We start from the raw sequence: 21,157 nt of genomic DNA, 5'->3' as shown, positions 1-21,157 counted from the left end.
GGGAAAAAAACGGAGAAGTTTGCAACAAAATTGAACTCATCCTTTATTTTTCTTCTCTTTTTAATTGCAGCTTCACACAGACAAGGTGGAAAATGACACAGCCAGATACAGCCTTGCAGGTGAGGGGGCAGGCACCATCTTCGCCATCAATGAGAAGACAGGTGACATCCACGCGATGAAGAGGTTGGACCGCGAGGAGAAGGCTGAATACACACTAACCGCCAAAGTCACTAATGGTATTACAGGCCAGCTTCTGGAGCCCATGACTGAGTTCATCATCAAAGTCCAGGACATAAATGACAATGCACCAAAGTTCACTGAAGGCCCGTATCATGCCGCTGTTGAAGAAATGTCTGCTGTTGGTAAGTCACAATACAGACAGAGCTCATTTCTGCTCCCTGCCTCACACGGCAGCCTAATCAGTCTGTGAGATTTCCGAGACGGCTGATCTCTAATGGGCTATTGCATAAAAATAATGAGTGAATAAGAACAAGAGGAAATGAGTATGCCTATTTACACGCTTGCCTGCTATGAGTATTTTTCCACAAATGAAAATACAAGAATGATAAATCAAATCAAATCACTAGGACTTCACCCATAGCTCAGTGCTGTGACTGAACATCGAGCGTCGACGCACACTTAGGGAAGGCTCTCAACAAACAGCTCACTTACAAAGAACTAACAATATGGAAACATGAGCCAGACGTTCGATTGCAAAATTAAATAACTCACCACATGTGGCAAGCATTTGGTGAGTTATTAAAATTGTCATGCACAATCAAAATTCTGCACGAGCTGAAAGGCACCAGTGGCACATTTCGGACATGCTACAGCAGCATATGTAGATATCGCCTTAGGGCGTAAATCTGCTATTCTCCACTTTGTGTAGGTCAGGGGCCATTTTGGGTTAGTTTTTTTTTGTGGGGGGCGGGGGTATTGCACTTTCCGTCAGTTACTGTAAAATTATTATAGCACGCTTTAATAGATGTTTATCCAAGGATTTAAAAGTGCAGAATATAATACTGATTGATGTTGAAAACAATGGCAAAGAGATTAAGAGGGTGAACCTCTGTGGGCTGCGTTATTTTGTGTTAAAAGCATTTACAATTAGTCGTTTTTTCCCCATCTTTCACAACAGTTAAGCCTAACAGTCCTCAAAGTAGGAAAGGCTTGATATGGACGACTGTTACTTCAAGATTTAAGCTTTATAATAATATCATGGTTGAGAAACATGTTTGCATGTGCACCCATAAACTGGTAACGGTAAAAATGGCCTGTATTTATATAACGCTTTACTAGTCCCTAAGGACCCCAAAGCGCTTTACATATCCAGTCATCCACCCATTCACACACACATTCACACACTGGTGATGGCACAGCCACCCTGGGGCGCACTGACAGAGGCGAGGCTGCCAGACACTGGCGCCACCGGGCCCTCTGACCACCACCAGTAGGCAACGGGTGAAGTGTCTTGCCCAAGGACACAATGACCGAGACTGTCCAAGCCGGGGCTCGAACCGGCAACCGATTACAAGGCGAACTCCCAACTCTTGAGCCACGATCGCCCCAGTTAGCTCGACAATACTGACGGACGCTAATTGCAAGCTACTATTCCTCAAGCCCCCTCAAATTGGTACGCAAAACTTTTGCCCTTGCACTGTGTGCTAATGTATTCATATATTCTCCTTCTTATTTCATCCATGCATTTAAATGACCACTGCATGATGTGATAATGCAGCTCATCTAGGACAGACAGAAGCCTGTAAGTGGATTGTTACACTGTTTTGAGAGCCTCACTACTAACCCCGGCGCAGCTGGAGTCTTGTAGAAAAAAATGCTTCCATCAGTAGCAGGAAGGACATCAGAGTGTGTCTTTATGCTGTGTTAACATTGCAGGAGTTCAGCAAGGATGCCGGGGTCCGTTGTTGGGTGGTATACACTTGTTATTGTGTTTCCTCAATGAGCTTCCTCTTGTTATCTGTCACAAAGCTGACATAACTCGCCAGGACAGACGGTGTTAGGAGTGTAATGGAGTCTATTTGGTACATCCCATAGGATGCAGTCTTTGCATCGGTTCTCAGAGGGAAAGCTATATAAATATATATTTCTGTGCAGCTTCTCATGATAACTGTATCTGACTCTTATTAGCTGCTGCTGTGGAAGCAAAAAGGAACAAAACACAATGCAAAAGTATCCATGTAAACACAAAGTAACAGTGAACTGTTCTTGTCTGAACTCTGTTACTTGATCCCTGCTGCTCAGCTTTGGATCTCAAATGAAATGTACTGTAGCTCTCCAAGGGTTTTGTCAGCGGAGTGCGGTAACAACCATAGTGATAGGGTAGAGAGCAAAGTGGTAGTTGACAGCACTCTGTGATTTGCCAGTGGGAATAATGCATAAGAAATGGAAATCGGCATCTCTTTGTTGATTGTTGTTCCCTTTTGTCACTACTGATTAATTAAACATTCATGAAGGCTCAGTTGTTAGCTTGAAAGGCTTTTCTTTTAGCAACTGGTTTCCTTCTTGTTAAGTTTTCATGCGCTGTGGTGTTATGGGGAGAGTTAGGCTCTCTGGACAAACAAACAATAAGTCGTTCATCTCGCTCGCCTCATATTCATAAATCACCGGATTCTTTACAGTAAATTAAAATTTGCACAGGACTCGGTGGATTCCTGCGTTTTGAGTGGCGCATAACTAATGAAGTCCACGGGAAAGAGATGAAGCAGAACGGAGATGAAGATGGTGAGAGCAAATCTTCACAGTGACAAGAAACTGGAAAACATTAAAATGCAATATTGCACATGCTAAAAAACGTTGCATTGCATTTGGTACTAAGCTGAGACAATGCTGAGTGTGCTGATGAATTTCTGCTTAGCGCGAGCCCACCTGTGTCAAATAATCAAAATGTAATCCAGACCGTAACAGCCTGCTTCTCCTGACGATGTTATCCACTTACAGAGCTTGTCAGTTCCACTTCAGACTTCATCAATGTCTTAGCCGCTCCTTGCTTATCGGGAGTGTATCCACACAGTATCAGCGAGACCAGGGACAAATATCAACACCTACCTTTTATCCGTCAAGGACTATGGCTAGATAGAGAATCCTCGAACTGAATGTCACCATCCCCATAGGAAACGGTCCCCACAGCCACATGAGATATGTGACACGGGTCACCGAGGTCGCCATGTATCCTGTGTGCGCAGGAGCATAGAGGTTAATGGGAAATGAAGGAGAAATACCTTTTGTTCTTCCTTTAAAAAGGGCCAGTCGGATAAGACGTGTGGCTTTCTGTGACTTTTGTCTGACTTTCATTTTCCTGAATAGCTGAAAATGGAGGTGACTCACATTTTAATTGTTTAGTGAATTGTCTCTGTAGGTACAGTGGAACAATACGATGAAGGGGAAAGCAAAGGTTTTAACTTCACTAAATCTGCCAAATCTGTCAGAACACATTTGAAACCATTAGCATAAGCTGCTAGAACTTCTGTGAGTGCATTACATTGAATTGTTTTCTAGGGGTAAAATGCTTCTACAAAATTTCTTCAAAACTGTGTTAACTGATTTTTTATTTTTCTGGGCTGCTCAAACCCTTTATGAATAATTCCACTTCATTTCCCATTAGTGTGGCTCATGCTCGCTATGAACTCTCCACCTAAAATGGATAGATTTATGATTAAGCACAATAAAAAGTGAATATCTGAGCAAATTACGTACAGCTTTCTGAAAATTAGATTTTTCCTAAACTCATGGTAAAGTTGGCAGATCACAAGAAATGGGCCACTTTCAAAACTCAATTTGCTTTCGGTATCATCTTTTCTTTTCTTTTGTCCGTTCCTCTGCGTTCTGGTTTGAATGGGATCGGTTGTCAACAGTGTTGATCAAGTTACTTGAAAATAGTAATCAGTAACTAATTACTGATTACTTCCCAAAAAAAGTAATCCCGTTACTTTACTGATTACTTATTTTCAAAAGTAATTAATTACTTAGTTACTTAGTTACTTTTTAAAAACACGATTTACAACCTGAATAGGTGATAAAGCGATAGATCTTTCAGCCCAATTCTACTTTTTCTACATAATCCATCATACAAAATGTAATCAAATGGAAAAGTCCCTTTTTAAAACTTGTTTTATTAGTTTTAATCTTTTAACTTTATGCATCAAGCAAAAATGTAATTATACGCAACATTCTCTGACTGGAAGAAATTTGTTTCATATTTAAACCTATTTTCTGCACATTCCAGCACTATATATATATATATATATATATATATATATATATATATATATATATATATATATATAGGGGGTACTTGTAACGCGTTACAAGTACAAGTAACGCGTTACTGCCCATCTCTGGTTGTCAACAATAAAACGATTGCACCTGAAAGACCCCCTCCCTCAAATTTCACCTCTACCTACTGTGAACATTGTCTTATGTGGTGTCCCCTGAAAACTTTATTGTAATTCAGTTGTCTTGCGCATGACTTGTAGTCTTCCTATATTTTTGCATTTTTATTTACTTCGACATATGTGCCATATGTTACAAAATTCTTGTTTATTTCTTAATATTGTATCTTGTTGCTTGTAATTCCTTTAGGGACTATTGCTTCAACATTGTGAGCAATCTCAGTTCATCACTATGAGAAACCATACCCAGAATACTCATGCTAATAAATTATTTTATAGATTTAAAAAAATGTTAATAATTGCAGTTTTAATAATGGACACTAAATATAATCTGGACAATTCTGTTTTTTATGTTTTTATAATATCCTCTAATCCTCAGACAAATAGGGTGCAAATTATTATCCACTCATTTGATCAAATGAACCATATACGTAGGTATACTACCTCAGTTTCTTCATTACATTGTAACTTTTTTAGTGTCACTTGAGGGAATTAGCTGCTTATTTGTGCAAGCCAGTCCATGATTAGAATTTTAATTCTTTCACATGGATTGCAAAGAGCTCACAAGATTAACAGATCTTGTTCTCCTGTTAATGGGGTCTTCAACTTTAAGGCCAGTACAAGCTGACAAATTCCCTTGTATGTCTGTCGACCATATGCTGGAATTATGAGGCTCTGCCACCCGTCTGCAGCTAACAAGGGGGTTGTGATGTAGTTGGAAATTACAAAATCTGCTTGAAGTGACACAACAGGTAATTAGGAGGAGGTTGCTAGACCCTCCTTCCTGTGCTAAGGGGGGTGCAAATGACAATAATTGGCCACATTGTGAAACAAACTTGCTGAAAGTTGTTTTGCCGGTTGGAACTCATGTGGGAGTTGCCCCAGGAGTGTTGGGCTGTGAGTTCGCTTCATTATCAGGGCGATTAATAAACGGGCACGTAGACAGATGGCCCATCTCCTCTTTGCATGGGCCATGCTCTGTGAAACCTCAGCAAAATGAATACCTGTATGAGAGCACAGATCCCTGCCAAATGTGTCAAGATCGGCTAAATTGGAGTGTAGACATAAAATTGAAGTGACATTAATAGATTACCTGGAGTTGATTTGCATTTTCAGAGTTATTATGGGTGCGGATAAAAGGACTAACAGGCACAGCCATCTATGTAGGACCTAATGATGTTTCTGATTACGCTCTCATCACCATCGGCAGCTGGGAAAATAAGTAAAGGCTTGTCATCTCAGATTTGGACGATAAATGAGCAGACTTGATCAAGGGGAGACATATGGAAATGAGCAGTATGCAGACCTTTATCAGAGCTGATCGTCTCATGCTTCCAACATACAGGAGTAGACTGTGATCACAGCTGATTTAATACGCTTGCAGTTTTCAAAGTGATCCATAGATACATAACCTCAACGAAGCGTAACAAAATTAAATACTGCTGTATATTTTGTCATAGCTTGTGCCTTTCTGTGTGTTCGAGCATATCTTTCTATCTAGCTATCTAGCTATCTATTCTTTCGTCTCATGAATTTTTCTGCACATTGCAGTTGGTCAGATCAATACAGGGACAGCTGAGATATTTTCAGACCATTTCATGCTTCACTTGGGCCAGATGTTCTATAAAAATCCTCTTTCTCGATATACCAAAAATATCATTGTTCTGTGCTGATCTTGCAGAAAATCTTGAACATATCTTGCTCTTGGAAAGTATGGCTCTGAATGCATTAAAAACAGCTTAACTTGAATAAACTCTAACAGTATTTCAGGGTCACAGCAACCCACATAAGCAAAAGAAGCCCATTTATAGTGCATCTTTTATCTGGCATTTCTCAGTTGAGCTTTGAGCTGAGAGCTGAGAAAGAGGGTGTCTGGTGTTTGTGTCTCTCTTCTCTGATCCTAGGCTCTGGTCTGCAGCTTGGCAGATGGGCTGAGTGGCAGGGGGCCCCTGGCCCTTTAACATAGTGGGCAGCTGGGCCAGAGCTAGGCCAGGGCCGGGCTTGGGCACATCTGACGAGCAGGCTCCTGGGCTGGACAGGGATGCGGCAGACCGGGACCGTGATGATGGTGGTGGGTGGCTCACAGGCTGAACTGGGGTGAGAAGGGGTCAGAGCAGTGAACCTGGCCAAGGCTCTGACTCTCTCAGGCCTGTCTAACTGCCAGGAAGCGTCCGTGCCAGCCTGCCCTTTTTGTGGCCATGCTAAATGGGAATAGGACAGGCCTCTGAGGCAGAAAGGATTTAACTGACATGGAGGAGTTTGTCTGTAAATAACCTGCTACGACTATCTATCTCACCTCATTTGGCACTAGCATTCTGCATATCTGAGTGTATTTACATGCTTGATTTGGTTATTTGTGATACCAGTTAATTGCCCGGTCACTTCTTTTTTCCTTTTACTGCTTTTCTTTCATTCTTTTTACATTCGCTTGTATGTTATCAACTTAGATTTCTTTGTTTCAGACTAAGCTGCAAATCACATGGTATTCAAGAGTTAAAATAAAACAAAACATATAGCTGTACAAATGTGTATTACTAATTCATCAAATATTGTTTATTATCCAATGCACCTCTGAATTATGCATGTAACATCATCAGTCATTGGTCCAGATACAGTAATATGAGCCTTTTAAAGCCCCCTGGGGTATGTTCTCTTTTTTGAGAATACACAAAGGCGTCCACGCACATACACACATACTAAACTGTGTGTTTCACACGCACATACATCTCTAACATGCATCTCTGTTAGCATGAACCCACAGTGCAGATGTAAAGATGGTGTTGTTCAGGTGTAATTTGTCCCTTCTCCCCTGTGTAGCCTGCAGAGATGCACTCTATTTGCAACCCTCTGCACATATTTTTCCTCCTGTTCTGTACCTCTGCCACCCTCGCACTCTCTCCCTTTTGCTCGCCATTGCTTTCCTTTGCTAAGCTAATGCTCTCCTTCACTCTTCCCTCGAGGGAGAACAAAAAGTAGCTGGCTTCTAGGTAATGAAGCCCTTCAATGTGATCTGCATAAGATTGCCTCCCTTGCTGGACTGGCTGCCTTGCCCCAATGAATAGCAAGAGGCTCTCAATGAGAATAAGGACAAAAAGCTGCCTTCTCTTTAGCCACAGCATCATTCCTCAAACAAAGTCCGACTTCTTTTTTTTTTTCTTTTTCCTATGGAGTAGAAAGAGAAGAAAAATGAAAGGCAAGAAGGATAAATAACCAACAAAGTTCATGAAAGGGAAGGTAAATGAGAGAGAGAGTGCATGTTTATTTATGTGTGAGAGCATGTGCGTTGGCTCTTGTGTGCATCTTTTTGTAATGACGAGGAGACGGATGTGAATAACTGAGGCTGTCATGAGTGTCGCTGTCTGTGTTGTCGCACTGAGTGGATGTGATTAAATGAATTTCATGCAACAGGGTCGACAGTAGTACAATGGGACATGAGAAAATCAGAGGTTAAATTTTAAATTTGTTTGTCTGAATGCTCTTTTTTAAAATATTTATAAGGCTGCGGTATTAACCTGAATAATAATTAGGAAAAAGTTTAATCACATACAACTAACCTGTCACATTTCCAGGTTTCTTGCTATTCAATTAAGTATTAGTCATGAAAGTTTTGTTGCTTTGAAATTCGTGTAAGGATGATTTGTGGTTGTCACAATATAACACACTGCTGTTCATTATTTCAAGGTCAGCTAATTATTCTGAGAACAGAAACAAGGACGCAGCATCCTCAATTCAGCATCAGTGCAGAGTAGGAGAGGGGCTGATTCAGTTCAGTGTGTCATCTAAAGATAGTGTAATGCCTTCTAATGGCCACTGGTGGGCATGCAGACTAACTGTGAATGTTGCATCTTACAGATTAATGCAATAAAACTTACACAAACTGATGCACCAGTAACTAAGGGTCAAAAATATTAGTTAATTATTCAATGAGAAGAAAATGAATCAGTAACTAATCTGGTAGTGGTAGTTTTTTATTATTGTTTAAGCCACTCCTTATTGTATGACCAAATTTTTAATCGATTAATGGATTTTTTAGGAGAATAAACAGATGATGAATCAGTGATGAAATTGCTAGCTGCAGTAGTAACTCTAACCATCGCTGTCCTTTACTTGGATGGTTAAGCCTTTGTCATGCATCAGCTTTGAATTGGCATGCTTCTGATGCCAGCATTAGAGACGGCTTATGCACAATGAAAGACTCATTTAATACTGTGAATGAAACACTTATTGAGATGGATACTTCTCATTATAAAAGGCTACTACAGCCATGTAGTTGGCCTTCCTGTCATTTCCCTGGAGTTGGAGATTTAAAGACAGCAAAATAATAAAAAAAAATAATCAGAAGGAGGGCGAAATATCCTAAATACTGTCTAAAAAGAAACAAAAACCCCGGATCCAAAAATTCCCATAATCTCACTTCATGCAGTTGCTGGTTCACCGGAAGTTTTCTTGCACGACAACACATAGAATGCATGCATTTTTATTAGTTTTGAGCTCGATCAGCACTTACAGTACACAATGCTAATCATGTGTAGCCCACAGTGCATCCTGTTGCAAGCATGTCCACAAATGTAAGAAGATGTGTGCAAGACTGTGTGCAGACTTCAACAGGCTGCCTGGATAAAATCCCAAATCAGTATCACATGACATATTAATTTAATTTAACAAAACTATATCTTTCATGTAAAAAAAAAAGACCATATCCAATAGGGTGTGATGGTCGAATAATGCTAAAACAGTAGCTTTAGTAGTAAAACAGTAGCTTTAGTCTGTCATATTCACAGCTATGCCAATCCATGTACTTTTCAAGGTCATTCTCCCTGTTGTCATCATTTTGTTAGAGTAATTTTGGTAAAACAGTGCTTAAGTTCAACATTTATTAGCTGTAAATCCCACGCGATTTATCCAGTTCATTTGAAAGGCATCTGAAACACTCTTAAGTCTAACACTGCATTATAAAACCATCACTGCCTCCTAGGCTTTTGGAGGTTTAATTACGAAACACATTAATGTATATCTGTGGGGAAAATGACAATTCCCTTGCAGATGACTTGTAATTTCACATAAGTCATGTAAAACCTCAGTCACATACACCTAAAGACCAGTTGGCAACCCCCTGGCAACTTCTGGTCGCTAGGGAAAAATGTGTATTCCCTGTCCAGTTGTAAATGGGCTTGCAACCTTCACCTGGCAGCAGCCAGCTGGAGGCTGCTGGATGCTGCCAGGTTAAATCAGTCATCAAGAGGGTGTTTATACAAAAACCTCAGTGTGATTGCTTTGCTAGCAGATTGCCACAGTTGTCAGAAGCTTATATGGGAGATGTCAACTGGTGCTCTGCAAACACACACTGTTTACTCTGTCAGCTGTACTAAAATTTGAAAACGTATGACACAAAATATAAATGGTAGTGATGGATACACCTTTTCCCCTCACAACCACTAATTGCCAGATGCCAACAAAAAGCGTTTCGGCCTGTGCGACCAGGGCGCAGTCATTGTTTAATTCGGCACATACATTAAAACATTAATTAGAGCAAGGTTTAAAAACACATCTGATCAAATATTCTTAGAAAGAAAATATAACTGTCCCAAAAAGAGGAAATTTGAATCGGCCAAGTAAGCGTTCAGTTAGTGCATGTGCCTGTTTTTTTGTAGACTGATAGAGTAATACTTTAAATAACACTATAATTACTGTTAATGTAAAGGGGAATAGTTCCATTGATTAGATCAATCAACTACTTACTGTATCAGCTTATATTCAATCTGTTGTCACTGATGCTGCATTGAAAGCAATAGATGTGATTGTCGAGGAAGATTTGTAGCATGGCGATCAATCTTTAATTACTCTTTAATGGACGTAACCTATTTAATGTAAGTGTTCTTTGTGTATGTGTTTTACAAGTTTGTTACAACACATCTGCAGAGGGTGGCCTTCTGCTATTGTGCATATCAACTCTAGCGATGCCACGCAGGACTTTGGCACAGCCTTGAGTGTGTTATTGCTTCACGCAGTACTCAAGCACGTAATATTATATTTAACCTTTTGTACCACAATATTGCAGTGTATTTAAAACTATGGAGGGTTTTTTTTTTTGTTAGTTTTTTTGCCATTTTAGCCTCTTACTAAATACACTAAAGCCTGTACTCAGTAACAGGGAACCAACTAATATTAAGCTAAAAAAATATATACCTTCAAAAAGTAGTACTGCAAAATAGTGCTTTTTACAGCAACGGATCTTCAAGAAAGCAATAGCATCTTTTGTGTGTGAAAGAGAGAGCGAAAAATAGGGAGATCTGATTAATGATTGATAACTTGATGAGTGTATTTCAGAGAAAGACCTGAATAAATTGTAAAACTCAAAATGAGTCCTGTAAGCACCTTGAATGAATTCTGTGTATGGGAGAGATAGCAGGAGTATGATAAATGACTGATCAGATAATCAGCGTCTTCTAGATAAAGATAGAATTGAAAACTGTACAGCCACACAAAAAGCTGACTGCCCCATTTTGGGTTTTTCTTTTTGTTTTTTGTTTTTTGCTAGACTCCCACAGAGAGCTGTAGCATAATCAATAAACAAATCAACTAATAATTCAAACAGAAAATGCTGCTATCTGACTTACTAGTAATGCCGGAGGTGATTTCCAATGGGACATGCTATCAGAAAGGAAAGCTCCTTCATTAGGGGGCTTCTCCCCTCAGCTTCTGCAAATTTGTGCAACAATAAACATAGAAAAACTATTTTTACATTAAAACAGACAATTGTCAAGTGTCGTTTTGCACCCATTTGTGGTAAATGTTTCATTAAACACAGTTTCTCTGGTTCTCTTTTGGACTATGTCTACTTTGTTACTGACTATTTTTGCTGTTAAAATATGGTCCAAATGTGCAGGGGTTTAGAGAAATAATTGGGCACACAACATGTTAAGTTATCCATCCATCCAACCAGATTCTTCAGCTTATTTAGTTTTGGTGGTCTAGGCAGCCTATCCCAGCTGTAATGGGAAAAAGAGACAGGGTACAACCCAGACTGGTTGCAAATCTATTACAGGGCTAACACAGAGAGACACGGACAACTTTTCACACTCACTGTCACATTCACACCCACAAACAATTTAGAATCATCAATAAACCTAACATGCTTGTGTTTGGACTGTGGAAGGAAGCCTGAAGTACCTGAAGAAAAATCACCCAGACATGAGGAAAACATACAGTCCTAACCACTGCACTACTGTGGTACTGATGTAAAGCAAATTTCTTAAAGGAATCATTGCACTACGCTAACTGTTTTTAGATGTAGTTTGGCCCTACCTCACTGGCTATTCCAGCCCTGAAGAAAGAAAGAAACTCAGTGGCATCATCCTTGAATCAACAGGTGTAGCTGACAGTACTAGAATTCACATCTTCATCCGAGATCTGTGAAGTCTGCTGTGGATGCCATCAGCTACATTTATTAAGCAGGTCACATCTTACTGGAAATAGATCTGGTGTAGCTCAGCTGAAACAGTCATTGTCTTACACAGCCAATCCTGTACTTGCTCACTAATTGCCTACAGGCCCCCTGCTCTGCAGATAACAGACTGAGATGTGACCATTTGCTGCACATTCTCTGCTACGCCGAACTGTACAATATGTTCTTATTTATAATTTTACACAGATTACACGTTCGTTTTGGTTTTGATATCTCTTCACTTATAAAAGCATAAACACAGTGGGGAAAAGTTGATTATTAGCATGTAGATGTAGATTTCCTTCCCTTTTTAAAGTTTAGATCTGTTAATTCTTCAATATCACACTTCAAAAGTTAATTTTCAGATATTTTTGATGAAATTTAAATACTTTGTGAATGTGTGTATGGGTGTGTGTGCATGTACCATGTTTACATATCTTTGTGGGGACCAGCAGTCCTTACGGGGACACATCCCCGTCCCCAAGAGTTTGAAGGCATTTTTTAGGCTCAAAATGCAGTTTTAGTGCCAGAGTTACAATTAGGTTGTGGTTAAGTTTAGGCTAAGGGTTAGAGTTAAGCATTGATTTTTTATTGTTAGTGTTAGGCTAAGCAGCTAGGGAAAGCATTATGTCAGTTAGATGTCCTCACTAAGATATGAAAACAAGTGTGTGTGTGTGTGTGTGTTTGATACATAACAGCTGAAATAGACTGTTTGAAGTCATGCTGGTGAGTGAAGGGTCCTTTCTACATTACTGCTATAGCATGCAAACTGAGGATGGTTCCAGATCGCACCAATTTTTCAAGAAGAATGTTGTGGATTTTTAATGTATTGTTGTAGGGCCTTTTTTTTTTGGTGCAATTTTCCTGTGGTGTGTTCAGTCCTCTTTGCTCCTTTGCGTCTATTTCCTGCTGCATCTGGCACTGCGTCCGTCAATCCCACTTACTTTTGTTGCTTCAAAAACAGCAAGGATTTTGCTCACTGGTTTTCCACTCAACATAGCGTGTGCAGGTGTGCGTGTGTGTGAGTTAGTTGTTGTGTGTGCATGTTTTTTTTTTTACATCTAATTTTACAGTGATGAAAAGAAAGAAAAGAATCCCCACACTCTCATCCCTCCACGTCTGCATTATTAATTGTCTGAGCTATCAACTATAGCTATTTGGACCCCGCAGGCACCCAACAGTCAGTACCTAAAATTAAAAGCAGCAATTGCTTCCCAGTGAATGCCATAATAACACTCTTTAAAGTTACATTTTGCTCCCACAAAAGAGCGTAGACTTAATTTAACTGCAGAAGAAATAAAGCAGAAACTGCATAAAGAAAGACAAAAAAGGAGGTCTTAACAAAAATCTTTATTAGCTGTTTGTGCGTGTGTGAGTGTTCGTGTGTGTTAAGATTTGTGCAGCCTACTGTAGCTTGTAGTGGAGAGGGATTGGTCAATGCAACATAAATGAGGGTGGAACACATTCATCAAGGTGGCAGAGATTTGAGACTAGAGAGTCCCATCCAATCACTGGCAGAGAATAAAGGGGAGAGGCATAAAAGTCTGTACAGCAAGGTCATTTGAAAAAGAAGCTGATAAGACGAAAGGATCAAATCTCCAGTGCGGGCGAGGCCTTACTCTTGATGTCTCTCCCCATTAACTAAAGCCCTGGCTTGGCACATAGAGTCGTTGCCACGGCTCAGCTGTCTGATACAATGACGAGAAAGTAGAACGTTAAATAAATCAAGTAAGTCTTTGCAGTGTTTGTCATCAAAACGTATATCCCTGAAAATTCATATTTCAGTTTTTATTTTATATATTTTTTTCACGGATGACTTTAAATGATGAATCTTTATTGTGTTTTTTTGCAAAGTGATACAAAATTCCACTTGTGTTACTGTGTGTTTTACCCGCCTGTCTTACTATCACACGGGCTGCTGATTTTTGGCATCAGGCAACCTTGTTGAGCTCTACCTTTTTGTGTTTTGGAGCATTGGCAGCTGTATTGCTCTCAACACTGCAGTATGGATTTAGTCAGTTTGTAGTTTTACCACAGTCACAGTCTGGTGTCTACACGAGTATGCACACGCACACACGCACAGACACGCACAACCAAATACACAGCCAATCCTACAGCAGGTTTGCTATGTCACACTGGGGGCTGCTGTGTAATTGGGTGAATCTGCTCTCCAGCACGCAACAGAGATAGCCCTTTAAAATTTCACTTCACTTCTGGGAGTGTAAACAAACCTTGGGATTACTAGGAGTGTAAATCCACATTCCACCTTCTTCTCTTCAGTCATCCCCCCCCCCCCCCCCCCCCTTTTTGTTTGTTGGCCACGTCCTTTCGAGAGTTTATTGCTGTGCTGGATGTTTGCTCAGTATTTGGAGAGGGTTTCTGTGTGCGTCACTGTGACTTGTGACATGTTAACAAGCATGATAACAAGTGCACATCTGTGTGCCTACGTCCATTATAGATCTGCATGCACATCTGTGTCGGCACGAGTCAGCAGGCGTGCACTCTAGGCGTGTATTTTAGCATGTCTTATGTGCGGACACTTTATGTGGCTGCGTGCAGCTTTCTGTCTGTGTGTTCTCTGTGATGGATTGCTTGTCAGATGCCAGCATAGCACCGCTCTTACCGGCTGACGGAGACATTAAGTCACCAGTCACGTAGATGTAGTACGTTTCAAGATTCCTCAGGGAAAATGCTTTAACCCTTCCCGCTCCAGGACGGCTGTCAGACGACAGTATATGTTACTTAGAAGGTGCTCCCTGCTAAGACCCACAGTACGGCTGGATTCAGTTGAGTTTGGTGTCTTAATGCAGTTGTGTGGGAGGTGGAAGACCTCTGTCACACATTACTTTTAGATGGGCCAATTGCTAGAGTTATGGGCTGCAGACTGTGCACTATGACTGTCTCTGAGAGGCTTGAATTTTTATTTTATTTTATTTACCTCTGCAAGCTATACGAATAGAAAATATGTAATCGACAGAGAACACCTTCTAGTAGTGGCAGCCTGAGGGAGTCGTTGCGGAGGGAGGGATTTTAATGCCCCCCCCCCCAGTTCTGTCCTTTGTTTTTAATGCTATATTATTATCACTGCTGCTGCTCTCCCTAGAATATGAAAATAACACACTCTGAATGAACGTCAATGTTCACGCTGGCAACTAAAGCAAATCCATTTTTTTTATTTGAAAAATCTAAACTAAGTCTATTCATTTGCGAAGGCTATTGTCGATCAGTATACTATCCAGTTTTACAAGGACTCAAGTGTTATTTTAAAATGTATTAATGCATATAAAGATCTACTTTTTGAAATATTTATTTTTTTGCTTTTCGATTAAATTTAGCCTTTTACTTACTTTTAAGAACATTTGAAAGATTCACCATCATGTGATTGACAGAGGCCTGGTAAGATAATCAAACAACCTGTGAACTGTCATCCCAGTCGCATTTAAATAAATAAATCTGTTGTAATCATTATAACTGACCCCCACTTGCTTCAAAACACAGATAAGAGGACAGAAACACACACACACAGAGACACTCAGAAATATCTCAGTGAAAATAACCCAAACAGTTGGACTTCTTTATGTTTATCTAGACTAGGACTTCAAAACTCGTAATAAAAAGCTTGCGAGAAAATTGTTCCAGAGCCGTTAAGCATAACCACAACTGAACATTAAGAGACATAACTCATTGAAGGAAAAAAAAATCTCCTTTTCAAGTTCCTCTGGCTTGATAGTGCTTTTTCCTTCTATTGAATCAGCAAGTCTTCTTCATGTCTGCACAGTACTGTCTATTTTCTTGTCTGGGTTTCAAGGGAACCTTGCTGAGTTATCTGCTGCTCTTTTTCTCCCCACTGATGTGGCCTGATGTTTTTCTGGAAGATTTGATCCTGAGGACATTTGCTGTTAATGCACTGCGAGGAGCTTGAACTTGATCAGTAGGGAAACCGCACAGTTTGTGTTTAAACAAGGATTGTGAAATAGGATGTTAGACTGTGCAATATCATGCATATATATATACAAATATACCATATCCCAATAACTGTGTTATTCTACTGTGGCTTTCAATTGATAGGATGCTTATAATATTATCCGTGCGAGCATGCACAGAATAAATCAGCGTACACACAGGGATTTGTCTTCCCCGGTGTTCTCATGACCACTGAGCAGCTCAGCTGGAACAGTACAGGGCTACATACACTGTTAAGGGTATTTTAGGCGCAATGTACACAAGCAATTCATTTCTGATATTAAGTAATAAATTTGATCTTCGGTTTCCGCACTCAGGAGCTGGTGGTAAAAATATTAACCGCAAGTTCATTTCCTACCTCAGTTTTGCATTGTGCTGAAACATGTTTTTTTTTTCTTTCATTCTTCCATTGAGGAAGAATAATTCACATTAAACACCGTCGCCCCTGTGGCAGAGTTCCCAAATTAAGCAACATTTTGTTCATTTACCCATGATAAAGTTGTTCATTAGACAATATACTTTGCCTTATTCTTTGTTATTACCTTGCCATTGTAAATGCCTTGGGAGCAATTAAATATGTGAAGTGCCCAATTTTCCGTCCTCGACTTCCAGTCCTGAACTCTATCTGCATGTTGCACACATTTCCTATGAACTAATTAAAGTGAATCAATGACACAACCCTTTAAAATGGCGGCATATGTCAGGGCCATCAGTGGGGAACAAAAGACCCTCTTAATTATTTTGTTCCTGCCGTTCCTGTAAATGGCTTGTCAAGGCAGCAGACTCAGTAGCCGACTACTTGAAAAGGAGATGTCATGTACACACAGAGACACACGTACCGGCACATAAACACACACACAAACGCCGGCTCCGGTTTCTCTGTGACGGCTCCCTCTCTGTCTTATAAAAGACTAGTAATTGTACTACAACAATGACAATGTAAGTGCTTAAGTGTAACGGTCCCCATACTCTTCAAAGGTGCAGCATCCCTTATCCATCATTGGCTCTGGGGAACTATTTCTTGGATGCTGACAACCATATCTTATCTTGAAAAAAAAAGAAACAAAAAAACAATCTCACCCCTCAGGGAGAATCTGCTGAAGCCACTCTTCCAGTTTCAGGATACCCAGGTACTTCTAGCTGTCCCGTATATCTGCTATTCTGCCTTCTGGAAACTCCACTCGTTCAGTCCCAATCGCTTTCCCCCGTGTTTGCCGTTCAGCCAAACCAGAGTGATATCATGACATCCTCATCATGGATCACTGTGAGATGATATCTCGTTCACTCTTGGCATACAGGTTGATGATCACTCCATTTCTAAATCTATATCTGTATTCGCTCTTAGTGATAAGATGGCGACTTGTGTCATTGCCTTGGAGTTGGCCTCCAGTGTTGCCTTCCGCAGTCCTGCTGAGTTTATGATGATACGGCTGGAAACTGTAGTGGCAGCATCACTGTTTTTGCAACATTAGGTCAGGGTTTGAATCCCAGTCAGGGCATGCACACTAGATACCCAATGCTACCCAAGCCTACCGACAAAGACAAATAATTATAGCCATTACATTTTTTTAAAGGAAAAATCTGGTGCAAGTTGTTCCTTGCTGTTCCTCATTCGTTTAACCTGTTCTTCACCTGCATGCTGAAGCCCTGCCTAAATATGCAGCTTACCATGAGTATGCGTTAATTCTGTTATAAACACTGATGTGTTCTTTGTTTCTTCCCCTTTTCCCCTGCTTTGCAATTATTAACCTCACCATCCTGCCTTGTAAAATACTTACATCTGCCTCATATTAATGTAAATCATCTTAGTGAAGATGTCTGGGCTGTAGATGAGTGAAAATGGTGACAAATGAAAGCACGGGAGGTGTGAGGCTGCACTGGTAAATGAGAAAAATTCTCACATGCCAGGTGTTTATGAGCATGCTTATTTGTTTAAGGGTTTTTCTTAATGCCCATCTGCATTGTTGCCATAAATGCCCATCTGTAGCCCAGGAATCTCAAAGTGGCTTTGACTACTGTCAGAAAATCAACTGGCAGTGCTCCAAGTATGTCATCTTCTCCTCTGAGAGAATAAATGGACGGGGATGGTTGGATGGATGAAAGGATGCCTCGACACGCTTGTTTTCTCCACCTCGTTACAACCGTTTTCTGTGTTATCAAGAGCTTTGGCCTGCCACACTACAGTACCGCGCTACACTTTGTGTTTGACAATACTCTGTCTCGCAGTGCTAATCGCCTCTTAATTCTTGCATTACTCCCCATCCGTGAACATGAATTTCAATTGCATAGGTGGTACCGTCCAAAAATAGTGCTCGCAGCACTGCCTGGAGAGACGGGCTGTCAGTCTACCTGTCTGATCATGAGCTATTATCCTCTCTGCCCACAGACAGGAGGGAGAGCTACACCAGTGTCTATGTGATCATGATCAATACATAATCACTTTCCTGTCACTGCAATGGTGCTATCGGGGGACAGTCCAGCCTCATAGACAAGCCATCTCACAAAAAGGGATTTGGCAGACCATCGTTTTGACCTAGAAAAAAGGTTCGGTTGGTTTGTGTGTGTGTGTGTGATGGTGATGGGGGTCACAGTGGTTGAGGCTAGGTCGGATGGCTAAGTGAGGGCTGGATTCATTTAATCAGTAAATACTATGTAGTAAGTACCAGTAAGAGTATTACATGGTCAGTATGCTTGGATAAATTGCACAAGTTTCATGCTTATGAGACTTTAAACATAGTTTCTGAAAAAGACAGCGTCAATAAAGATATTTACAGCTACAGTAAACATGCAGTTGACAGTTGTCACCAGTTACTCCATTTGTTGTTTCCCTATTTCAGAATAGATTTTAATTCATTTAATCTGCACTCCATAGCTGGAAGTGTATTGCTGATAGTGAAATAATCCCTGGCAGCAAGCTGGAAAAAAAAGAAATTTCTGTGAAGATTTTTCCAATACGCTGTCAAATTGACCTTAGGACATGAAATATCACAATACCAGTTAGACTCAAAAGTCCCTCTGGATTTTTTAAAACTATTATAATGTTGCAATTTATGAAAAACTAGCACATCGTCATATAGCAGCCCGTTCTCACTCCCGAGGCGTAACATGCCGACGTTTTGTCACGTCCCGTGGCATTCCTCAGGAACGCGAAAGGAGACCTTCGGCGTTCTTATGGAATGTGGCGGGTTATGGCTGAAATCCAGTGCAATGACGCTCCCGCGGTAATAGACGTTCCAGCCCTGTATTCCAGCCCTAAACCTAACCTTATCCCTAGCCCTAACCATAACCTTTTTCCCGAGCTTAACCAGGACTTTAATGATGTTAAATAGCGTGTTTCTAAGCAATTTGAAGAAAAAGAGCGAACATGTGTAGATTGAGTCCATACGGTTCTCATATTTCCTCATTTTTCCGAGGTCGTCATTTAGGAAGTGGTGGGTAGCCGAAAACGTAATATGTTGACGATTTGTCACCTAGCGTAAAATGTGACGCTTTGGGCGTGAGAACATGTTGCAGCATATAGCTGAGGGAAACAAAGGGATTTAAAACATGATGTAAGATTCAGAAAATATTTTGTAAACATTATCTCATTCTTGTTTGGAAACACACACACACACACATATATATCTGTACACATACTGATTTAGTTACGTGATTACATTACTTTTTACATTACAATTTTACTTTCGCACTGTCCAGAGCAGCACATTGATTAGATTCTGTGCTGGTACAGCTGGCATCAGTCTGCTGATGTAAGTATACGGGGTGTAATGTTAAATACAACAGTACTTCAATGAATTGAAGTATCCCTTTCACATTTTTCTTAATCGTGTGCACTGAAGTGACTGATAGTTCTGCTTGCTGCAAACATATAATACAGTAAAATATAGACAAAAACCACACATCAGCAGTTGTGTTTCAGATGAGAAGATGAATGCATGTCCAGTATTGAGTCTTGTTTAAGCTCTACTTTACTCCACTATGGTCACCACCTGATTGGCAGCTTTGAGTTTGTGCTTTTTGGTGCTGGGCAAGATTTATTTATTCATTGATTGATTTAGTTTCATTTTGATAAAATTAGTTAGTTGAGCAGATAGCTAAAGAAAATCAGACAGCTTTATAGCAAACACACTATAGTCATTGGGAGTTAACAAAATCTTTGTTATTAAAATTTCAAATATGACTTTTTAATTTTTCTCCTCAGAAAAAGGCTGTTTTAATAGAATTAAATTTTGTTTTATCAATTTTTTTTCCTCAAAGAAAATATTGTAATATCAGTGTGTAATCTGCATATTAAGCAACAAACTATTTAATCTTCTGTGCACCTATGTCTACACTGCTCATCTTCTTTTCTATCCATCCTGTTTTCTCTCTCTGTCTTTCAACACCCACAGTGTAAAGCCAGTCAGACATAAACAGTATTGTTTTACCCGGGTAGGGCTCACAGCAGGGCACTGTTAGCACCACGCCTCATGCAGCCCACAGCTCTCCCCATGCCTCAGTGATATCCCTTCTCCATGGCTCAGTGCTTGCATACATATGAATGCCCCCTGTCTTCTACCCTTCACGGTTCTGAGCTGGTCCAAGCTGAGAAGAGCTGAGATGCTACACAGCTGCCATGCTTGTTGGACAGACAGATGTGGAGGAGAATTGTAGCATTCCAGTGTTAGTAAATGAACTGTAATGACACATTCTTTGGAGTGATTATAGGTGTGATGGTACTTGAACTCAGGAGTGCTTTCCTGCGGTGCGATTTGCTGAATTGTACTAAGCATGCTGAGGGTGAATTTGGGGCAATACAGGAAAAAGAGGAGTTTGTCAGTTAGAAAATGCAACCAGTATGTGTATGCAGTAAACATTATAATGAAGACTTAGTGCAGTGTCAGAAACTGGGCAAAGGTTTTTGTACAGCAGCTGATCCTACAGTATATCCTAGTTGTGGAAAATGAGCATAATAATGGAACTTTCACATTTCTGGACACTTAATAATGCTTTCTTTTTCACAGAAATCTTGTGGTTTAAAAATGAAGATTCTGCTGACAGGTAAAATAAAAATCTCGATTCGAAGATAAAGCTTCAGAAGATTTTAATGCTAAAACTTTTTTCCCTTGTTCTGCACAGCAAGTTTTACTACTTTGCTCTGTTTGATTATACTTATATTTCTTCTAAGGAAATAAGCAGACTATACAGCTCAAGCTGTGTTACAGCACAATGTGTTATTGAAAGTAAGCCGCAGCGTCCTTCCGCAGCCATTGTGTGTCACACTGGGCTGCATCTCCCAATTTATCCCCTCTCTGGTTCAAGAAAGATTCCTATTGATTTCCTATCACCGAGCCAGTGTACA

At 40.3% G+C, this 21,157-nt stretch overlaps 1 protein-coding gene across 2 annotated transcripts in view; it reads left to right on the top strand.

Annotated features, from left to right (window-relative positions):
* Positions 1 to 21,157, top strand: part of cdh8 (cadherin 8) — a 99,209-nt gene that overhangs the window by 37,291 nt on the left and 40,761 nt on the right. For both annotated transcript variants that reach the window (XM_085168417.1, XM_085168411.1), the window contains exon 3: positions 71 to 362. In XM_085168417.1, the coding sequence (XP_085024543.1) occupies positions 71 to 362 (292 nt within the window). The remainder of the gene's footprint in view (positions 1 to 70; positions 363 to 21,157) is intronic.

Source organism: Neolamprologus multifasciatus, chromosome 1, assembly GCF_963576455.1.
Source record: "Neolamprologus multifasciatus chromosome 1, fNeoMul1.2, whole genome shotgun sequence".
In the NCBI taxonomy this organism is placed as follows: domain Eukaryota; kingdom Metazoa; phylum Chordata; class Actinopteri; order Cichliformes; family Cichlidae; genus Neolamprologus; species Neolamprologus multifasciatus.
This window is presented reverse-complemented; position numbering and strand designations above follow the sequence as displayed.